The 17061-nt window shown below is 45.7% G+C and overlaps 1 protein-coding gene and 1 long non-coding RNA gene across 2 annotated transcripts; one reads left to right on the forward strand and one right to left on the reverse strand.

Moving 5' to 3' along the window:
* Window positions 1-869: 869 nt before the first annotated feature.
* Window positions 870-2504, reverse strand: LOC131586775 (uncharacterized). The gene is made up of 3 exons (XR_009279228.1): window positions 2359-2504; window positions 1568-1647; window positions 870-1090 (listed from the first exon to the last, which is right to left on the reverse strand). It is a non-coding gene; the product is annotated as an uncharacterized LOC131586775 (long non-coding RNA).
* A 215-nt stretch (window positions 2505-2719) lies between these two features.
* On the forward strand, window positions 2720-16817 carry RAB14 (RAB14, member RAS oncogene family). Its single transcript, XM_058853987.1, has 8 exons — window positions 2720-2905; window positions 9788-9846; window positions 10714-10767; window positions 12176-12353; window positions 13355-13421; window positions 13830-13917; window positions 14231-14261; window positions 14890-16817. The coding sequence occupies exons 2-8, from the start codon at window positions 9795-9797 to the stop codon at window positions 15065-15067; spliced, it is 648 nt and encodes a 215-aa protein (XP_058709970.1). The 5' UTR covers window positions 2720-2905; window positions 9788-9794; the 3' UTR covers window positions 15068-16817.
* The last annotated feature ends 244 nt before the right edge of the window (window positions 16818-17061 follow it).

The following is a 17061-nucleotide window of genomic DNA, read 5'->3' on the forward strand; positions in this document are numbered from 1 at the left end:
TTTAGCTACCTTTGACTGACTCTTTGTGGCCTGGCAGTTTAAATTCTGATAGTCTGGCCACCTTACTGCTGTTCTCAGGGAAAACAGAGTGTTAAAGATAAAAAATTCCATTCAATCCTATGCTCTACATGAATGCTGATGCGTAATTTAATCATATTTAAATTTATTTTCTTACAAGGATGAATTCTACAGAAGGAAGCAGATACTATAAATCACTCTGTGTAATTTATTTGCAAAGAAGAAAATCCTCAAGCCTTCTATCAACTGCATTAACTCGTAGTCTTTACTTTTCCTGGGGTTTGTGGTACAGAAATAAACCCAAGAGCAAGGCTCATGTGACCAGAAGATTTGGAAACCTTTCTCTCTTGACAGAGACCTCAGAAAGAGACACGTGGAAAAGGCTTTTCAAGAGTGGACTAACCCAGCAGAAATCCACAGGGAAGGGTGGGACGATAGAGGAGGATTCCATCCCTGGCAATTTGGTGTTGTTACCAATTTAGTGGGTTTTAATTACTGTCGTTAGGTTCTGTCCAGATGTTCACAATGAATGGGCTGAAGTCAGCCTTTTCTCAATAACTGTTGTTGAAAAACTGCTGCAGGCTTTCAAGTGCTCACAAGAATAAAGAATCAAAGAAATGCAGATGCTGTTACTTGATCCTTCTCGCTCACAGCTTTTGTGAACTTTAAACTTCATAGCAATATTTGAACAGAGCATATAAAACAATTCAAAACCAGGAGTTTTGAAGCAAATCTGTATTGCCTTTTACATCCTCTCAGAAAGGAAGGCAGTTTTACATAAAATATATTTGGGAATTTCAGTTTAAAAGCTGAAACTTACATTTAGGTAATGGCTTTTAATTTTGTTGCAGGTAAGAAACAAAAGTAATTCTATCCCGAAACTGCTTCTCGTGACTGTTCACAATTCAAATTCCTCACAAGCCAGACTTCAGATTAAAGTGATTTCCAGAGCTGTTGAGTAATCCTGGGGATGTCTCCATGGGCAGTGGAGGGGGAAGTGCCACCCTGGCAGTGTGACTGGAGATGTGCAGTGGGGAAAACCTCACGGGGAGCCCGAGGAGCCTGTGCCTGCCTGGGGGAAAGGACTGCTTGGAATTTCCACTGGAAATGAAGCTGCAGCTCCAATCAGCCACTCCCACCCTTGGCAGGCTGTGCACCCATTGCCCTTTCCATGGGTAACCTGGCACAAATTCCACCTCGGAAAAACAGAGAAGCTCACCCTGCCTGACTCTTACCATCACTGGACCACAGACAGAAAAATCCTCAGTGTATTTTTGTGTGTGATATTTGAACAATTCTGGATTTTAAAACCTCTCATTACAATGTCTGTGTTAATAGAATAATATTTGGGGCAGTCCCAGGGAAGTGTATTTTTTCAAGTCAGTAAACCAGACTGCAAGTGTGTCACCACAGTCAGGTCATTTTCCGTTTAAAGACTCCCTCTCGTGGAAATCATTCTCACTGCCTTGTTTTGACCTATTTTTCTAGTAAAAGTCACTCCATATAAGGTCTTGCAAAACTTGAAAAGGATTCTGTTGCACGGTGTTACCTGTTTTGAAGTTTGAACTCTGACAATAACTGACAGGAGTCCTACATCTGTACTACATTGCCAGCAGATTTTCTATTTTTCTGTTGAAAAAAAAAAAAAGATTCTGTTGAATCTTTGCTTTTTATCACTCAGAGATTTACTTATTTACTATGTAGATAAAGAGGGAAAAAATTCAATTGTTTTTCATCAGGGTTTTTCACTCTGTGAGGTTTCTGCCCAGATAACAGGGAGTGTTATCTACCACGCAGTTTCTTCCTGATAGAGTTTGAGCAATAATTAGGGGGTGGCTGATTCATGGAAAGCAGAGGATTCCCTGGGTGTTGCTGCACTAAAGAAATGGAATTAGCAATGCCACAGTAATGGGATGGAAAATGCCTGTTCTGGAAAAATATTTCCACAGAAATGTTACGGCAGTGGGGAAGCTGCAATTTGAACCTTGGACACTGACATGCAACAGAATCTGATGCTTTTCATAATGTGTGGGACTGAAATAAAATCTTTATTGGGGAAATTTATTGATACAATTTTACATTTCCTGAACCACCAATTTATTTTTTGAATCCCGTGAGCTGTGATATTTGGGCAGCATGTTATGGTTTTAGGTTTTTAATATCGCATGCCACAAGTGTTTAAAATTTAAACATTGATAATTGATTTAAAATAATCAAAGCCCAAATGAACAACTTAGAGCATTTCACAGGACACGGCAAAGCACCGGATGATGTTACTGGAAACTGCTGGGAGGCTCTGGAGCCCCTCAGAGGTGCTGGACACTGCGCTACAGCCCCGACCTGCACCGTGCCGGGCTGCTCCTGTTCGCGCCATTTCCTGGCGAGCTGGTGCTTCCGGCCGGGTCACAGCCACTTTTCCAGGGAAAAGCGCGGAAATCCGGGATTTTCGGGGATGCCGGAGGCCGCGCTCCGCCCTGAGGCGCCGCTCCTCCGCCTGAGGGCGCGCGCGCTCCCGCGCTGCCCCGCGCGCGGCCCCGCCCCGGCCCCGCCCCGCCGCGCGCGCGCTCCCGCCCCGCCCTGCCCCGCTCGGCCCCGCCCCTCGCGCCGGCGGGGTGGGCGGGACCCGGCCTGGCAGCGGCCGCCGTGATTGGCTGCGCCGCGGCGCCCTCGCGCCCACTCTTTGTGCGGCCCCGGCGCCCGTCGAGAGTGGGAGGGGAAACCCCGTGCGAGGGGCGCCGCCATCTTGGCTGCGGGGGTGATGGGGGCGCAGCGGAGCCGCGTCTGAGGCAGCGGAGCGAGCCCGGACCGAGCCGAGCCACAGAGCCCGCGGGGCACCGGGCACCGCCCGCACAGCCGCGCTGCACAGCTCCCTGAGCCCCGGGCACAGGTACGGGGGGCCGGCACGCGCGTTCGCTTGGCCTGCAGCGCCAGGCGCCGCGCCGGGGCTCCGCCGGGCCGGGCGGAGCGGGCGGGTCCCGGTCAGCGGAGCTCCGGCCCGGTGCCGCCCCGAGCCGCGGCTCGGCGGGCCCGCAGGGCGCCGTGCGGCCCCGAGGGCGCTCCGGGCGGGCCCCGGGACCGGCGGGGAGGGGAAGGGGCGGCCGGGCCGAGCGGGGTGAGGCTGCGGGCAGGACTAGGCCGCTTCGCTCTGTGTCACCGCCGCCCCCCACTGCTCCTCTGCACTGCACAGTCGGCAACGCCACCAGCAAACACCCGGCCACAGGCGATATTTTTATATATGTGTTTCTATATCTCCCCCTTACGAGCTGCTGCAGTTGCACGTAGGGTGTGTATGTGTATATTGTACCGTATATGTGGCCGATGTGCAGCGTTATCTATACTTTTAATTGTTACATTGACCTGTGCCGTCATGAACTTTGACAAAAAATGGCTTTGAGGGTTGAGGGAAAAGCCACTTCCTATTTAAGAAAGCAGCGAAAGTATTCTGTACTGATTTTTTCTGTCGAAGCTTATTTACGCTAAACAGAGTGGAATTCCTTTCTTTCTCTTAATTGTTTATTGCCAGTTTGCAGCACGCTAAGTATCTACAACATCTGCTGGTAGCTCTGTCTTGAATTGGAGTTGTGCTCGATTATCCTTGCACTAAAGCCAGGCAAAGGTGGGTGTCTGTGCTGGAGTGGCTCTGGAGGTGGCTCTGGAGGTTACTCGGTGTGGCTTTTGCTTTGAAGAAGGGTAGATCTATGTTGGGATGTTTTTCAGAGGTAACAGAGCCCCTTAGTGAACAGGATTCACCCAGGTTGGCTGTATCCTAAACCACATCAAACCCCAAACCACCACATCTTTTACAGGAGCCAGATGTTATCCTGTGGAATAGGAATGTATTAGCTGGGATTGATTCCTGTCATGGTTTGGATTGGACTGAGGGGCCCTTGTGCTTGGGCATTACTCGGGAATGGGAAGAAAATATGAAAATATTCCTTGGGGAATTTAATTACTAAATGTCACAATTTAATATGGTTTAGAAAGGAATTTGCTAGCTTCCTGTAGGGAATTGAAAATGTCATAAATCTGAGTGGAAGGAAGAAGTTCCTCTTTTCCTTTCTCATTTCATGAAGAACCAAAAAAAAAAAAAAAATGGAGTTCTTATGAAGGACAGCAGTTTGGAAACAAACCTGTTCTACTGGAGGTACTGGGATGTAAAATGTAAATAACAGTTTAAAATTACCTGCTCACTCCTGGGCATCTAATGAAACCTGCTTAAGATTAGTTCTCATTTTGTTGTATCTTCCTGAAACAGGAGGTAGATCTTAGTTAATATTTACCTAAAGTGTCTGTAACTTTTGTTTTCCAAGGTGATGACTCCAGAGTGTTCTGAATGACAGAAAACTTTTTTTTTTTCTTTTTTTTTTTTTTGTGTGTACTATCCCAAACTATGAGCAGACAAGTGCTACAGGTTGGAGTGCTCTGTAGGAAGAGGAGAGTAGGGTAAGTGAGGAAATAGAGGTGGATAAAGGATGGCTGAGAGGAGGGACATGGCAGAAGGTGCTCGAGCTGGTGAGGACAGGTAGGCAGTGATTAGTTCAGCTCTGCTGCTGGGGTGTGGTCAGGGAGAATTGAGGTGTGCACATATAAATGCAGGAAGTTCAGGAAGCAAATTGGAGTAAGTTAATGAAGCAGGATGTGAAACCAGTAGAAGGATAACCAGGACAACGTGGGTGTGACTGGAGAGCGTGAGGAGAGTCAGAAAGTGAAGGCAGTGTGATACATAGGTTTGATTTAAGAAGAAAAACTAAGTTCTCCTGGAGGAAGGAGAAATGAAGGCCTGTGAAGCCTTTAGAAAAACCCCCTAGGCCTCAGCTGGGTTAAGGTGTTATACATAATTAGGGAATATATCCAGTGCATTTCTTCAGGAACAGCCTGGAAAGGGCTCTGCAGGGCTGCAGTCTAAGCCCCAGAGCCTGCAAGGCCTCGTGTGCTGTCAGGGAAAGAGTAACGAGGTGGGAACAGCGAGGAAATGCAAAGTGATCCTGGACAGCAGCTCACAGAGGCTGCTGGGTGATCAGTGATCAGCTCAGCCAAATTTCCTGTCTTGTGCTGATTGGATGCTTTGGTGAAATCCAAGTGGGGGAAGCCGGGCAGGATGACTCTGGAAGAGCTGAGGGATGAGTAAGGAACTGGCCAGCAACAAGTGATGTTGTCAGACAGGTGTGAAGGCTGCAGCAGGCTCTGAGACTCCTCAGGGATCAGGCTCAGCAGGGCTTTGTAAAGCCAAGCCTGCAAAAATGAATAAATAAGCAGAGCAGGGTGTCTGCAGAGCATCATCTTAAAGAGGGCCGAGATGTTGATGTGGTTTAGGAAGACCTGAATGTCCTTGGTGTGTGAAAGCCAGAGAACCACAGTGGAATTTAATTGTAGCAGACCTCATAGCTTGCTGTGGACATGACACCTATGGGAATTCAGTGCTTGGGTGAATGAATTGATAACAGAGCTGTTTTTACCTTCAGTGTGCTGTGATCTTACAGGTGACCATAATTGAAGCACTCACACACTGCCTCTAGTAGTCTGCTGAAGTAAGGTACCAGTTGAACCACATTGTTCTGTGTGCTTGACAAAAGTCCTTATAAGGGGAAAAGTGCAATTATGAAATGAAACAATTCTATCTCTCTCCAGCTCCTCCCCCTTATCAGTCTTAATGTTGTCTGTTAATTAACATCCAAGTAAATCTACAGCTTCAACTGTGAGAGCTTTTCCTGCTGCACATCCTTGGAGAATGATGCACAGAACACCTGGCTGCCCAGAGGGACTACAAAATACCTTTTACTGCAGAGTAACTAACCAGTGTTTCCCTGGCTGCAGAGTGCTGTGGTCTGCAGGGAACCAGTAATGACTGGGAAGGGTTGAGTTTGAAGGTGGTAGTTTTTTCCCAGGTCTCATCCCTGTGCATCCATCAGCTGCAGGTATGAACCACAGCAGTGTCTAATAAACCCTCTGCCTGCAGGTTCTGGTCTCCTTTCACAGCACACCTGCTTCTTGTTGAACATAAAGATATTAAATTTCTCAATGCAAATGATATCCAGTGAAGAGTTAAAACTGTGTCCTTGAGCTGGAAGGAGCTGCACAGGTCTTGCAAAGGCTGGTGTGAATCTGATATTTACAGTTATGTTATTGTGATAAAGAATGTTACAGCAGTGTGCCCAGAACAATCTTATCTCAGGGAGTACAGATGTAGCTGATAGTTGAAATACACCTTCAGTGAGATTTCTAAATATCTGTGTAGTGCTTGTTTACTAGAGGAGGAGGTGCAGATGTACTGGTGTCTCATTAAGGTGATCTTTAACTATACATATATATATAAAAAAGCCTCCAAGGAAGAAGTTGATATATGGGAAATGGATTTGGCAACACTGCTATAAAATTTCCAGTCCTAAGGTAATACAGAAATGAATTGTATAGGCTTTGAAATGAGCATAAATCTGTGCTTTGTGAGATCCTCTGGCCAGTGGCCATCCTGCAATAATGCTCTGCGCTCCAGGGCACCCTTACCTGGGAGAAGGGAGCCAAAACTGAGCTGGCAGACTTTTCCTGGAAGAAGGATGGCAGGTAGGCCAAGCTCCCAGACTAAACTTCTGCTTTCTGTTAATAGTAAACTCATGGCTGATTAACTTTGATGTCGTGCACAATGCCAGCAGTGGCTGAGGCTGAGCTGTGGATATTTATGTGCAACTTTCTCAGCCCTGCAGCTCTCCCAAGAGGAAAGCCCCATCCCCCATATTGGAATTATTGAGATTCACGTGTCTGGAACAGAGAGGGTGGAGGCAGAACTCAAGTTCCTACAGATGGGTAATGGCTATCAACACATCAACCCCTTGCATTGACATGTAGCTGATAGTTTAGAATTTACTGACCTCTGTTGTGCCCTGTTCTTGTCTGGACTTCCTTCTTTCGTCTGCAGTAAATGCTGAGGTGGTCAGTTTTCCAAGGCTGAATTCTCAGCAGGGTTTTTGTTTTTAGTTGGTTGCATTTTTTTTTTCTCCTTCAGCACAGAGTCCTTGTGGAATATCACTTGTATTCCAAGATCTGAGTACAGTTTGAATTCCTGCTAATCCTTATTGGAATTTGAGTGTTTAAAAGTTTGTTATTTGATTGTTTTAGTTTTGCTTGGGTTTTTATTTGATTTTTTTATTTAAAGGAGTTATCTGTTCTCTAGAAAAGATTCCTGACCTTTACTAATGGTTTGGAGTATTTCAGAATCTTTTCTGTAATGTGACCCTTGGAATAAATGTAATACCAATATTTTTTTGTATTGAAATAGCATAGTTAAGACTTTTTTACTTAGCAGGCATAATGAAAATGGACATATCTCAACAGGCAGAAACAGTCTGACAAATAAACAGAGCTGTATATTCAGCAGTGGAGATCTGGTTGAGATTCACTTCAAATTCAGTTTGTGACAGAGACTGCACCGAGTTCCCAGTTTGTCCATACTGTTAAAAAAGTCTTCCTCACTTTCCAGACTTGGATAGCAGGATGCATTTCCCTCCTGGCTGGAACAGCGGAGCAGTTCAACATTGTTTACCACACAATGGTATCCTAAAGTCATGTGCTCAGGAACATAAAACTTCCCTGTGTTGGGGAGTAGTTGGCATTCCTTGGCCTCCTGGTCTTGGGACGAAGAGAGGGCACGCAGGCTTCTGCAGATTCCATAGCCACAGAAGTGGTTGGTTCCCTGTATTGGAGTTCATGGTGCTGGTTGGTGTTTTTAACAGCAGAAGTTACTGGATATTTCAATCCTCAGAATGCACAGGAGATCTTTGGTGCACAGTGGTGCTCTTGGTATCTTGTAGCTGTAACACCCAGCTGTTGTTCTGTTGAAAACAGGGCAGCTCCTGCTTTCCTCTGAAGTACTTGCATGTATCAATCAGTTTTCTCAAGCTTTCTCTTTATAGTTCCAGTTACCTGATAGACCCCCAGTTTAGCCCTGTGTGCCATCCAGTGGAGCTGAGCTGTGAGCGTGGTGCCCCTCTGCCCAGAAAGGAGGTGGCAGGTGAAGTGTCCTGCAGGAACACGTGTTTTGTGTGCCCATTTTACTGTGCTGGGACAAGCTGGGGAAGAAAAAGAACATAATGTGTGAAGATGTTCAGGAAACTTGAAGGACTGGATGTTTCCACAGTGACACATTCATTTGGAACTCAATATGGAGCAGTGACTTGTCTTTATTTACTGCTGTTGAAAATAACCCGTGCACGTGTTGAAGCTGATACTGTAACTCTGGAATCTTCCAGGAAATAAGGGAATAAATCTGCTGGCTTGCTTGGTGAATTAGTGTCCAAAATTGTCACTTTATTTCCTATCTTGGAATAAAGTTGTCTTAATAAAACAGTGTGTATCTCTGTAGGAGTTAGCAGAGGTGCTTTGTGTGCTGCTTGGGATAGAAGGAGCGAGTGTTTCCATCTCCCCAGCCGGGCGTGGAGGGAAGATGAGGTGCAGAGCAGCGCCTGGCACTCAGTAAACCCTTCTTAACTGCTCTGGGAGTTGTTCCCCTCCGAGGTCTAGATAAGCGTGTTTGCCTCCAATCTCAGCGCTGGGAAGTGCAGGCTGCTGGCTCTGTGCTGGGAACGAGATTTGTTCACCTTCCTTATGACTGCAGTTCACTGAGAGGGATTAATTGTGGTTCAAGGAACAGTACTTTGCTTTTGAGAAAGTCCCAGGCCTGTAAGCTTTCCTCTGTTTGTATTTCTTTCCAGTATTGGTTTCATTTGTCATGTGAATGACACATGACCTAATGAAAATCTTTCTAGGCTCCAGCAGTGTTCCCTGTAAGGAGTACCATGTGTTTGTAATGGCTGGCTATCTGCCCTGCAGGAGCAGGAAGGGAAGTGCTGAATTCCTGCTAGAAATTTTCCACTTGCTTAACTGATCATTGGATCCAGTTTAACTTAAAGCCTGGGACAAAAGCAGGCATTTCCCATCTTTAATGTTACCTGGCAACATCTGGCCCCTACAGATGTGTAATCCTGGCTAACTGACATGTTAGGTAGTAAGTCAGCTTTCACTCCTTGCAGATTTAAACAGCAGAAGCCAGTTCTAATTCCCTCCACATTTAAGAAAATTCTGGAATGTTAGAAGTACTTTGACTGCCTTTTAAATAAGAGAAAATGCTCAACAGCCTTGCTGTAACACTGCTGTGCTGACAAAGCCACAGAGATGTTAACCAACTTCCTGAACATCTGATTTGTGGCTTGCACTGCTTTTCCAACATGGACAAGCAGCACCCCAGACCCCAGTTAAGACTACTACAGCATTCTTTTAAATCTTAGCTGTTTGCTGCAAGCTGCACTGCTTCCTTTGTTGCTGTTGCAAGTCTCAAAAGTGTGAGGTAATAGTTCCAACTTGCTGGTTTTGTTAAATCTCGTCAGATTTTATGCTGGAGTCAGATTTTATTTTCAGTTCATACATCAGCTCTTTGGCGGGTGAGTGCTGGTCTGGCAGTGACTGTGCAGAGCAAGGAAGGACTGAGCTTTTCAACAGCTTTGGGTCTTTCTGGATAAAATTGATTATCAGTGATATCTTGGAGTGTGTTTCTACTTGGAGGCCTTACTGACAGGGGCTCAGAGCAAACAATGTGGGAACTTTGCTGGCTGGCTGTGCCAATAATTCAGTGACTGTGGGGAACTACATAAATTTAAACTGAATGAAAGGGTAGTTGGGAGAGAGAGGAAGGTGTTTTTTGTTTATATGAACTAAACTGGATAAATTGGGTCACCTTGAGGGAACAAGTATCAGTTCTGACGTGTTCTGTTTTTTATTTTAGTGCCACAATGGCAACTGCACCTTACAACTATTCCTACATCTTTAAGTACATCATTATTGGTAAGTACCAGTGGGCTCACACCTGTGTATGTGCTGGGTGGATACATGAGCAGCCTGTGGCTGTTTCAGGATGTGCTTGTCCCAGCTCAGTCCCCACAGGTCACCACACTTCTCTACAGCTTTAGCATTTACTGGAGCATTTTGCATCATTAACATCAAAGCTTTTAGAATTTATGTTGAAGGCACAAGTGCTGATTGGAAACCATTGCATAGGCTCATAAACCTCTCCCAGGCTGTATTTTTGTGTTTAAATGTTGCTTTTAGCTGCAGCTTCCTTGGCTGCTTAGTCAGGGATTGCATTTATTGCTGTCCTGGAAGAACTGGTCTTGCTGTTAATTGTTTAATTGTTAATGACCTTGTGTAGGTGTAAATGATGTGCAGTGTTATTGTGCAGGTTTGTAAGTCAGGCTGCTGTGACAGCCTCAGCCTCTGGAAAAGTTGCTTCTTAGAAGATTTTGCTGTGTCTCACCCTTGGTATTGTGCAAGAGGATCAGTGGAAGTGAAGCAATTTCTTGAGATGTTCTGGATGGTTGTCAGTATTTTTGATGTTCTTACACAGTAAGACAGGAGCAAACACCAAGTATATTTTACATTTCAGTTTCTTCAGCTGTACTTTTTATAACCTTGTGAAATACAATTATAAAATTAGTAATACAAATTAACTTATTTTCTGAGTGTTCTGCTCTTGCTTGCAAGCTGTACCTGTAACCAAGGCTTTAGTGGCAAAGTTGATAAATTCAAGGATATAGCCAGGGATAGAACACTGCCCATCTGACCTGAGAAATGAATGTCTCTGTAGCATTTGTTGTGTGGGAGGAAGAAAATGTGCTTGTTGCAACAATGATTTAACTATTCTCTCTGTAACAGGGGACATGGGTGTAGGAAAGTCCTGTTTGCTTCATCAATTCACAGAAAAGAAGTGTGAGTATTTCAGTTCATAATGTTTATTCTAAGTGGCATTTTCATCCCTTTTCCCTGCCTGTTTCCATCATGCATGAGCTCAGTTTGCTGTGTCTTACTCTGTATGAGTTTGGATTGTACTGGGTCACATTTTTGGTTTGACTTCAGCAGATGCAGAAACAAATATTGATGTAGTTATGGCAAAACCTGCTCCAGCCAATCCCACCTGTGAGGAGTGGGAAGACTAGATCTGATTTTATAGCTTTTCTGTGGATTTTGATATGAACAAAGAGAAATTTCTTGTCTGAACTTGCAATATTGGTGTAGCTTGATCACAAGCAGTTGGAGATTTTAGGTCTGTTAAGGAGTTCAAATGGAAAAAAAAAAAAGGAATAATTTTTCTTTGGGTCCTTGTTTGCAGCCTTAAGTGGCCCTTCAAGGCACTTGGCCTGCCCTGGGTGATGGTGTTTAGGGCTTGCTGCAGTCTCTCTCAGCTGAAATATTTTCTCATGTATGGAATTAGCTTCAGGTCTTCCTAGTGTGTGTTGCATTGGGGTTTGCAGCAGCTGTTACCTCACTCAGTGAGTAAGTCTGGAGGTATTTCTCAGTACAGGCATCACCATGTGCTGCTTGAGATGTGGTAACAAGTGGGTAGGAGCTGCAGTTAAAATATTTGTTTTCCAGTAGAAATAGGAATTTCTGACTGTTGTTTTAATGAAAATGCAGTATCAGCTAGTTATTTAAATACCATTTTGCACATGGTCATATTGTCCATGAGGAGAATGTTCTGTCAACACCAAGCCAAAGCAGTACAACCAAACTAACATGTCATACACCTCTGCTGTGAGACTGCCCCTAACTCTAGGTAGTCTGAGTAGGTCCTCATGTCTGTATTTTCTTGATCTTCCTCAAAAATGAGCTTATTAACATGAGTTTATCATAACCAGAAAGATGCTTTTTGGATTTGATTTGGTGTGCTTGTAGCTATTTATGAAACTGGCATTTTCTTGGACAGTCATGCTATTGCCCTGTCTGAACCAGCCTGTTCTTGAAGATGTGACAGACTTTTTAACTGTATCTTTCTTGGTAATTCCCTAAAAATTATCTTTTCCTACTGCATTAAAATAGTTAACCTTCTGCAAGGATAGACTGGAAATCAGCTGACTTGGTACCTACTGCTATGTATGGCCAAAGAGCAGCAGAGAAGGCAAGGAATTTTATAACTGTTCTTAAAACTAACAGCAGCTCAGGAAACACAGCATTTTATTTCTGGTTAAGTGATGCAGTTTGGAAACTGTAGCTGTAAAAATGCTTTTTTAGAGACTGAAAATCTAGTAAAGATAACTGAAAACTTGTGGTAGTCATATTTTTGCAGCAAGGAAACCTCGTCCTAGGAAGATCTGATCTTTGCTCTTATTTTTCATGACAGTTATGGCAGACTGTCCCCACACAATTGGTGTTGAATTTGGCACAAGAATAATTGAAGTTAGCGGCCAAAAAATTAAACTACAGATTTGGGATACAGCAGGACAAGAGAGATTCAGGGCTGTCACACGAAGCTACTACAGAGGAGCAGCAGGAGCTCTCATGGTCTACGACATCACCAGGTAAGGGCAGCAGAGCTCTGGGAGTTTGGTGAGCACTGTCTGCTCTGTCCCGTGGCTCAGAGGCTGTGTGTGTGTCTGGATGAGCAGCATCCTCGTGTGATGCACCTTACCCAAATACCCCAGGGTTTAAAGAGCTGCACATGAGACACAGGGAACGATGAGAGCGGCTTTTCTAGGAAAATATCACTGCTGATGAGCCTGAGGGGTTTGCATTTCAGGCTGTGACTGCCTGTGTTGAAGTTGTTCTGAAGAAGTGGCTTTGTCCTTAGAGTCTGGTCTCTAGCACGTGGATGCTGCTGCTGTGGAGGCAGTGGCAGAGCTGCTCACAGGGCAGGGGTGTCCTCAGTGGGCCCAGCCCCGAGCGCGGCTGTGCCGCAGTGAACGTGCGGAGCTGCCCGTGGTGTGTGGGGAGAGAGCCTGGCCTCAGCCTGACCCTGGGCACTGCACAGGAGCCATCCTGCCTTCCTCTAGGGGCTGACAACGAAAGGTGCTGCTCAAACAATAATGCATCAGATGCAACATGAAATGCTTTTGCTTGCACACGTCTCTCATCTTTCTCTGGGGCTGTTCTTGATATCCTTGAGGCCCCTCTGTATTTTCCCACATATGTAGGTGTATTTTGTTTGTGTAAATCTTGAGTAAAACATGACCTTCTGCAGTTTGCTACTGAAGTGCTGCTCTGCTGCACTGTGTTCTGGAATAGCATTTGACAGGAAATGCTTTAATATGTTCTGTACAAAACAGCACCAGCGTTGTGCGTGTGCAGAGCTGTGTGCTAGCAGTGGGAGTTGGTCTGGCTTTCCACTGGCAGTGTAAGACCTGCTCCAAGGGTTTAAAGTTGACTTGAATTTGTGGTCTGGGTCCACACTGCTGCTGCTCTGTCTGTCTTGAGGTGGGGAGAACAGGGATGATGGATGTTGCTGTTTCTGGACGCTGACTGTGCTGTTGGCACCTAAATATTTTATAAAAGACTAAAGGTGTCCTCTCTTGATTCTTTGCAGAAGAAGTACATATAATCACTTAAGCAGCTGGCTGACAGATGCAAGGAACCTCACCAATCCAAATACTGTAAGTTGGACTTCATTTAGCTTAAAAGCAAGATTGTTTCTCCCTGAGTGAGTGGTGGGAGGCTCAGGCCAAAGCACTGCAGTGGTCTCTGCAAGAGCTGCCTGTGTTTTCTGCACTGCTCCTGCCCCCACTTGCAGAGTGCAGTGATTCATTTCCCTACTGCAGCTGGAGCAAAAGGCCTTCCTCTGAAAGTTTAAAGCTTTGGAAAGTGACAGCTGGAGATGTTATTCCTGCTTTCCCAGAGTAGGGAATGCTAGGGCAGAGTTCTGGAGGAGCATGGCTTCTGTAGATAATCTGCTCTGCATATTTCCCTTTGGTTTTTTAAAAAGTCTCATTAATAATGAAGGTGGCAGTGAAAAGGCTCCTGAGCTTTTTCCCAGTCTAACTTATTTTTCTCTCCTGACCCAGGTGATAATCCTCATAGGAAACAAAGCAGACCTGGAAGCACAGAGGGATGTTACATATGAAGAAGCCAAACAATTTGCTGAAGAAAATGGTGCGTTTTTTTTCTCTTGGGCTGGTACTTTCCTATAAGATAGTGATGTTAGTGTGAATCCTCAGCACTGATAGCTGTAAGCTTACACTTCCAGAGTCATGGAATTGTGTGTACAAACTCCTGCTGTGCCTCAGGCAGTCTGGTAACAGGGTAGTTCTAGAAATTGGCTTGTGTTGATGCCTTACCATAGTCACAAAAGCTTGTTTAGTACTAAAATAGTGTCTTGCATGTAATGGGAAGGTCGTGATGTGTCTGACTTTGGGCTCTTTGAGGTGTGTTGTGCACTGACTGTTAAACCTCTGTCTCTGAACAGGTTTATTGTTCCTTGAAGCAAGTGCAAAAACGTAAGTGACTTTTGGCTGCGGTAATGTTCAGATTGGTCTGTTTGCTGTGACTTGAAAGTAACTTGGAACTGAGGCCTCTGGCTGCATTTCAGGCAAAGACTGGTTGAATTCAAATGAACTGATTTGGATTTCAGGCCTTATTTGAGTGTGGAATGTGTTCAGTGTGTAAAGGGTTCTTTCCCCTGGGTGTTTAGAGCTGCAGGTTTGGTCTGTGGGCAATGACCAGCACCTCCAGTAAGTGAAGAATTGCTATGCCATGCTTGGGGCTGGCTGTGTCGCTGGGGAACAGATCTCCAGGGCCACCAGGAAATGGGGCTCCCACTGGCACATGTCAGAACAGAACTTTGTAACAAAAAGAGGCTTTGATCCATAGTGCTCACTTGTCTTTAAGCCTCTGTCAGAACTATCCTGTACACGTGGCTCAATGCCTTGGCTTATTTTTGCTCCTCAGTGCTTTGGCACGTATCCCTTATTCCCGGAATAAGGCTGGTCCTGATCTGGGTGTAGTGGCCAGAGAGGGAATTGCCCTGTCCCGGGGCTGTTGGGCTGAAGAGGACGGGGCAGTGCCTGCCCAGCTCCCTCCAGAAGCAGCACTGCAGCCCCAGTAACTCCTGCTGCTCTCTTGCAGTGGAGAGAACGTGGAGGACGCGTTCCTGGAGGCTGCCAAGAAAATCTACCAGAACATCCAAGACGGAAGCCTGGACCTGAACGCGGCCGAGTCGGGCGTACAGCACAAACCGTCAGCCCCGCAGGGGGGGCGGCTAACGAGCGAACCCCAGCCCCAGAGAGAAGGCTGTGGCTGCTAGTGACCCCTCCGTGGCTCCTCCTGACCCCTCACCTCTGGCTCTAGGGAGTGGTGCTTTTGACCGCTTCCCCATCTTCTGTACATCTTACTGGGTTTAATTAAAACTCTGAGACAAGTTTAACACAGTACTAAACTGCTAAACAACTTTAGATGTAATCAGGTTATCAAAGGCAAGTAGAGTAATAAAACCTCTCCTGCATGGTAAATCTAGAAGTTTTTTTTTCCTTGATTGTCCTTGTGATAGTGTCACCGATACATAATTTAAACTGAGCACTGATGCTGGACTCCTGATTTTACACTTTCGCAGGGCTTTGTCTTGTATGGTTTATTTTATGGTTCTTTGGCCTTTCTTCCCCACCTCTAACTGTTCGAGCTGTCAGTAGTAAAGGATAAGTTTTTGCTGTGAAATGACTTCCGATGGTAGCGAGGGGCTCTGTAATGATGTGCTTTTGTTGGAAGAATTCCCTGTGGGATGTGCTGGGGTCGGGGTGGCGCAGGGAAGCGATCTGTTCATTCTTGTGCTCAATAGCTTTACGTCATTTTTTTTGCCACTTTTATCCTTTACCTTTGTTAACAGAACGTAAATATGTATAAAATTTGAAGGAACTGAGCTAACAGTTAAATACATCCTGTGTATATGATTTTAATGAAGAAAATGATGCCTGGCATTAGAGCAGTGTGTAAGAACCCCCCGTTTGTACAGTCTGAGCTCTCGGTGCCCCCGTGGCAGCACAGCCCAGCTGGGGCTGCAGCTGCTGGGTGTCACTCGTGGGATCCCCACGGTGCTGGGGACACAAACATTAACACTAGTGGGGTGTGGCTCTCATCCTGCACTGTGCAATGCTCCCCTCTGCACTCAGCACTGCTCTACCTGCTTCTCTTTGGCATTCTCGGGCTTCAGCCGTGGCCGGGCTCTCGCACACCTCCCGCTTTTGTACCTTTAACTTTGGGACTGGGCAGAGGCTGAACTGGACAGTTGGAACAACGTGTGCTCTCTAGGGATTTTTAACTACTCTTGTATTTTTTAACAGAGCTGTGTGAGGGGTTTTTTAAAGGGTTTTGCTTCAAGCCTTCAAGTACATCCTTCTGGTGATGGAGGGGGTGTCACGTGGTGACCCTGCCTGTGGGGGTGTTGCTGCACTAATGTGGGGTTTTACTTTGGCTCCTTGTGCAGCTTCACTTGGGAATCATCACAAGGTTTAAAAATGGAAGGGGGTAAGTGCTTAACCACAATCCAGTGTCCCACTTCAGGCTTACTGCAGCGTTTCAAATACAAAGTAGTCTGAAAATCCCACTCTAGACACTAAAACTCTACAATGTTGAGACTTGTAAGTAACCAGTGGTACCAGAGTATTGTACAGTCAATGTTAAATAAAAGCCAAAACTGGAATGTGCAGACAGTAGGATTTGGGTAACTCGTGTGCTGTCCCTTTGTTTGTCTGGTTAGTCCTTTTTTAACTCCTGTTCCTCAGTAGATGGGTATGTTCAAGATCTCCAGCTCCTGCATCCTGCTTAACCCAAGGCTGCACCAGGGTTTGCCCAGGGACCACGACCTGCTGCTGATGTGAAGTCAGTGTTGTAATGACTACAGCTTGTTGAGGTGCAATACCTGTACTCCCAGAGTAAGTTACAGTAGGTCTTATTGTTTCTGTCACAGAAAGGATCTGTTTGGACTGCTGTACTCCTCATTTGATGTAACAATGCTATTAATCTAAATATTTGTAAATAAAGTACCTGTATCTAGATAAACCTCCCTTCTGTGTTTTACTTGTCCTGGCCCTCTGTGCTGAGGGTGGGACCTCTGAGGGGGGGAGAGCTCCTTGGAGTGCTGGGATTTGTGCTCAGCCTTGATCCTGGGCCTTACTTGGGATAAACTTCACGGGGGTTCCCAGAGGAAGCTGCCAGTGGTTTCCAGAGCTGCTCTCGGGGAAGCAGGGCTGGGTGGTGTTTGTTCCCAGTGAACTCTGACAATGGCTGGGTGACACTGCATGGAAA

This window comes from Poecile atricapillus, chromosome 20 (assembly GCF_030490865.1).
Source record: "Poecile atricapillus isolate bPoeAtr1 chromosome 20, bPoeAtr1.hap1, whole genome shotgun sequence".
Classification (NCBI taxonomy): Eukaryota; Metazoa; Chordata; class Aves; order Passeriformes; family Paridae; genus Poecile; species Poecile atricapillus.

Coding starts and splice junctions, on each gene's coding strand:
- RAB14 (XM_058853987.1), top strand. CDS start 9,795: ATGGCAACTGCACCTTACAACTATTCCTACATCTTTAAGTACATCATT. Junction 12,354..13,354: donor ATGGTCTACGACATCACCAG/GTAAGGGCAGCA, acceptor GATTCTTTGCAG/AAGAAGTACATATAATCACT. Junction 13,918..14,230: donor ACAATTTGCTGAAGAAAATG/GTGCGTTTTTTT, acceptor GTCTCTGAACAG/GTTTATTGTTCCTTGAAGCA.